The 5201-nt window shown below is 59.3% G+C and overlaps 1 protein-coding gene across 1 annotated transcript in view; it reads left to right on the plus strand.

Moving 5' to 3' along the window:
* MNX1 (motor neuron and pancreas homeobox 1) overlaps nucleotides 1-580 on the plus strand; it is a 3857-nt gene extending 3277 nt beyond the window's left edge. Inside the window, 3 exon segments of the mRNA XM_010829355.1 lie at nucleotides 217-357; nucleotides 360-384; nucleotides 387-580. Coding sequence (XP_010827657.1) covers nucleotides 217-357; nucleotides 360-384; nucleotides 387-580 — 360 coding nt within the window.
* Nucleotides 581-5201: the final 4621 nt, after the last annotated feature.

Consider the following 5201-nt stretch of genomic DNA (forward strand, 5'->3'; position numbering starts at 1 on the left):
GTCTTGGTTTGAGCTTCCTCAGAGCCCCCAGCCCGTGTCAGAGTCTTCCGGAGCTCCTGAGCCCTCTTAAGGGGAACCTCACCCGAGCCCTGGCGATGGCGGGCGCGCCGGGCCCCGTGCGCAAGCAGGCGCGGGAGCCGGGGCGCCGGAGAGGGCCGGCAGGGAGGGCCGGCAGGGAGGGAGGCGGCAGGCCTCTCACGCCGCGCGCGCCCGCAGGTGAAGATCTGGTTCCAGAACCGGCGGATGAAGTGGAAGCGCAGCAAGAAGGCCAAAGAGCAGGCGGCGCAGGAGGCCGAGAAGCAGAAGGGAGGCGGCGGCGCGGGCAAAGGCGGCGGCGCCGACGACCCGGGGGACGACGGAGCCCGCTGGGGCCGCCGGCGCCCGGGGCAAGGGCGGCACACGCCGCCTGCGGGACTTGAGGGACAGTGAGCCCGAGGACGACGAAGACGACGAGGACGAGGACCGCTTCCCCTACAGCAACGGCGCGGGCGCGCGCGCCGCCTCCTCCGACTGCTCCTCCGGGGCCGACTCGCCGCCCCCGCGGCCCGGCGCGCCCGGCCACCAGCCCCCGCCCCAGTAGGGGCCCCGCCGGCGGCCCAGAACGCCGCGACCTCACCCGCGCCCCCAGGCCCGCGAGCCGAGGCGCGGGGTCCTGGGGGCTGCCCTTCTGGGTCCGTTTTCAAGGGACGGAGAGAGGGAGGCCCAGCAGGTTCAAACTCGAACTCTCTTGTTCTTTTCTAATTTAATTTGGCTTGCGTTGAGGGGAGGCGTTTCTGAGAAGAACCGACCATCGGGGTGCCTCCCGGCTCCCTTCTTCCCTAATGGTGACGTCGGAAACCTGCAGTGTTAAACGACCTCCGAAACCTGAAACCTTCTCCGGATACGCCGTTCTTCTGAGTGTTGGAAAAAGAAAAAAAATGTTTTGTGCTTATGTATATTGGGAAGGGGGGAATTTATGTAATGAGCGTTCAAACTGCTGGACATCCCAAAACTGTATTGTCTTTATTTTTGTATATTGTATTTATAAATATATATATATATATAAAGAAATGTCTACTTACGCATGCTAAATTATCATTTAGCTTCTGCCATCGACTACGATGGAATGTAAAATAAATTGTTTTTTTTTTACTGGATGAGAGTGCAAGTCTTTTGAGGGGAGTTGTGAAAGCAAGTTTTACTGTTTTTGTTGCTGAAATGATGGGGTGGGCTGTATTCCTGAGTTGACAGCAGAAGGTGAAAATCAGAATGGCGAATGGGTGTCAGGACGGCCACCTCCTCCCGGCCCTGAGGCCAGGGGTGGGGGGAACTTGACTCCGGCTGCTGGGGAGTCGCCAGTACCAAGTGTCGCTAAAAGTCCCCGAGGCCAGGTGTCAGCGCGCGTCCACGTGCCGGCTCACAGCTGTCGCGAATGCGAGCATCTCAAAGGAGTAACTCTGGACGCCGCGTGTTTGTTTTCCTATTTCTATGAGGATCTTCTTTCTTCGCTGGCGCCCCAGACGTGGAAACACACTGTGAATGTTTCAGAAAAGGAGCTTCAAATGACTACACTGGTCTCCAGGGTTCGTTTGGCCGCGGCGCTGCTTGCGGGATGGCCTCGGACAGCGCGGCTCGTCTCCTCTCCGACCCCGGCCCTCTCTCCCGAAGCGCCTCGAGCCGGCCAGGGCTGGTTTTCCCGGATCAGTGCAAAAGGCAGCCTGCGAGGACCGCAGCGGAAGGCGAGAACGCTCTAGCCGGGCCGCGGCGGCTCTGGGTTTATCAACGCGGCCGCGCGTCATCCATCACGGGCAGAGCCGGGCCCTCGCCATGTGCGGCACACATGCCCGCGCGCCCTCCGCGGCGCCCCTTCCCCCGCGTGACCGGCCGGCCGCCCCGGGTCCGGAGGAAACAGGTGAGCCTGGGCCCTGCTGCTCCCCCCATCAGCTGCCTCCCCCGCTCCGGTGTCTCACTCCTCGCCCGCACCTGGGCTGGGGCACGCCCCTCCCCCTTCCCTCCCCCTCCGCGGGCCCCCCCTACTCCCGGCAGATAAATGAGTTCAGAAGGGCCTGCAGTTTCATTTGGGTGATTACAGCGCGGGCGAGCGGGGCCACTCCTCGACTTCAGGGCCGGGTGAGATTAATATCCTCGCTGGCAGCTCATTATCACCCCGGCTCCTTCCATAAAACGCGGGCTCAGCCGCGGCCGGGGGCGCGGTGCTGCTGGGAGCCGGGCCGGCGCAGCTGTTGGCGCGGGCGGCGGGGCGCGGGCCTGGCCGCCTGGGGTCCAAAGGTGGGGGGACCGGGACTGGGTTTGCAACTGGGGGGAAAGCCCGAGAGCCCCAGGAGAGGGGTGGGAAACGAGGAGGGGGAGAGACGAGAAAGATGCCTTGGGGCTTAAGGAAACCTGCCCTCCGTGTGCAGCTCGCTGTAATTTCTACCACATTGCTCAAGTTCAGCCTGAAGCCATCTCGGCCCGGCAGGCTGCACATCTGGGGGATAGTCCCCTGCGCCCCGCCTTCCGGCCGGCCGGGCGTCGGCGCCCCCCAACCCCGTCTCAGCACCGCCCCCTCCCCCGACCAGCCGCGGCCCTGGAGCTGGGTGGGCATCCGGCCTCGGCAGAGGGTCGTTGCCGCATCCCAAGGCCGGACCCTCCTGAAGCCCAGGAACCGTTCGCTCCCCCGGAGAGAGGGGGGCAGAGAGCAGGGCGGGAAGGCAGAGTGGTGACGACCCCCGCCCCCCGACCCCGGCGGAGCCAGCCCGGCTTGGCGCGGGGACTTGGCGGCCGGGAAGGCGGGACCCACCCGCGGCCCCAGCGTCTCCAGCCAGCGGCTTAATCGCGACGGAATTTATCTCGCTAATAAATTTAATGATCAATTCGTTCTTGTCACAGTAGCTCTTCCCCAAATCAATTATAGCAAATTTAAATATAATCACTGGCTCATCCTCACCCACCCCGGGCACAGCGAACAATTCATTCCGCCGAGTGAGCGGCCGCCAGCCCCGCTCCGCCACACTGGGGGGAGAGAGGCCCTGCCGCCTGGAGGACCCGGGTCCCAGGACCCCGAGCCAGGTCCCCTCAGCTGGGCCCCGAGGGGGACGAAGCACTGCTTCCAGACAAGCCCGGCCTGGCCATCGGGCGGCCGGGCGGGCCTCCGGCCGTGGAGCCTCAGTGCCCGGGGGGCCTCCCCGCCGTCCACCCGCGAGGGTCGGCCCTGCGGACCCTGCTGCCTCCAACAGCGCGGCCCCGACCAAGGCGAACCCTGCCCTTTGGGACCCCTGCCGGTCCCTGTTCATCCAGGGCACCACTCTGGGCGCAGGTTCTCTTCACCGTGGTGGGAGGTGGGGTGGTCCTTAGTTCTCGTCGTGGGTCACTGTCTCCAGGGTGTGTGAGAAAATGGGGTTAAAGCTCTCTGTGATTGAGACCCAGCGATCGCAGGTCCAGCTCTCACAGAGCTCCCGCCCAGGGTCCGAGGCCCTGACCAGCCTTATGCTCAGAGTCTAAAGTGCAGAAATGGCTAGAAAGTCGACAAAATGGGGCTCTTCCTTTCAGGTTGGCCTTCCTGCACCCTGCACCCAGGCTGAAGTCAGCCTGGAAAGATCAGCAGGAAAGACGATGACAGCAGAAGCAAAGGGGATGATGTCAGCAGTTAGAACTGCAGCAAGGGAAATGGCCAGCAGGACCAGAGGCAACCTGGGGAGGAGGAAAGCATTGGCAAATCAAGTCTCTGATAAGGGATTGATACCCAGAATATGTAAAGAACTACGATTCAGCAACAACAAACAATTCGATTAAAAATAGGCAAAGGAATTCAAAAGGCATTTGTCTGGAGAAAATGTACAGGTGGTCCACGAGCGCAGGAATTTGCATCACCAGTCATCAGGGAAATGCAACTCAAGACCATGGTGAGCTCTCACCTCCTGCCTGTTGGGATTTATTATAGAAAAGAGAACAGAAGATAACGAGTGTGGGGGAGGATGTAGTGAAATTGGATCCCCGCAGCACCGTGGGTAGGGATGTAAAACAGTGCGGCCACTGTGGAAAACTGTTTGGAGGGGCCTCAAAAAAAACACCCCAAGAACAATAAAAGCCTAGAATTACCATATGACCCAGAAACCCTACTTCCGGGTGTGTATCCAAAAGAATTGAAAAGGATCTGGAAGAGATATTTGCACACCCATGTTCACTGTAACGTCACAATAACCACCAGGTGGAAGTCACCTAAGTGTCAACAGATGAACAGATAAGAAAATGGGAGCCACATATAAATGGTGGAATAGTGTTCAGCCTTTAAAAAGAAGGAATTCTGACACCTGTTACAACAGGGATAAACACTGAGGACATAATAGTGAAACAAGTGAGAGTGAAGTCGCTCAGTCGTGTCCGACTCTTCGAGACCCCGTGGACTGTGGCCCACCAGGCTCCTCCGTCCATGGGATTTGCCAGGCAAGAGTGCTGGAGTGGGGTGCCATTGCCTTCTCCAAATAGTGAAATAAGCCAGTCACAAAGAGACAAATACTCTAATTTGTACACAATTCTACTTATATGACTTCCCCTGGTGGCTCAGATGGTAAAGCGTCTGTCTACAATGCGGGAGACCTGGGTTCAAGCCCTGGGTTGGGAAGATCCCCTGGAGAAGGAAATGGCACCCCACTCCAGTTCTATTGCCTGGAAAATCCCATGGACGGAGGAGCCTGGTAGGCTACAGTCTATGGGGTCGCAGAGAGTCGGACACGACTGAGCGACTTCACGTTCACTACTTATGTGTGTGTGTGCTCAGTCGTGTCCGACTCTCTGTGACCCTGTGGACTGTAGCCCGCCAGGCTTCTTCGTCAGTGGGATTCTCCTGGCCAGAACACTGGAGGGGGTTGCCATTTCCTCCCCCAGGAGATCTTCCTGACCCAGGGATTGAACCCAGGTCTCCTGCATCTCCTGCATGGTCAGGTGGATTCTTTACCACTGCACCACCTGGGAAGTCCATTCTACTTACATGTGGGATCTCAAATAGTCAAATTCTTAAGTGACAGAACATAGAAAGGAGGTTGTCAGGGGCTGGGGGCGAGAGAAAGAGGAGGATGTTCAGTTTTGCAAGATGAAAAAATTCTAGGGCTCTGTTGCACAGTATGTGTATAGTTAATGCTGCTTACCAGACCCTTCGCGTGGCTAGGATCATCAGAGGATAGGCCTCCTTCCCCTCCTCGCTCATCCCTCCCTCCCCCTCCTCC

The sequence above is a fragment of the Bison bison genome, unplaced genomic scaffold (assembly GCF_000754665.1).
Source record: "Bison bison bison isolate TAMUID 2011002044 unplaced genomic scaffold, Bison_UMD1.0 scf7180017864503, whole genome shotgun sequence".
In the NCBI taxonomy this organism is placed as follows: domain Eukaryota; kingdom Metazoa; phylum Chordata; class Mammalia; order Artiodactyla; family Bovidae; genus Bison; species Bison bison.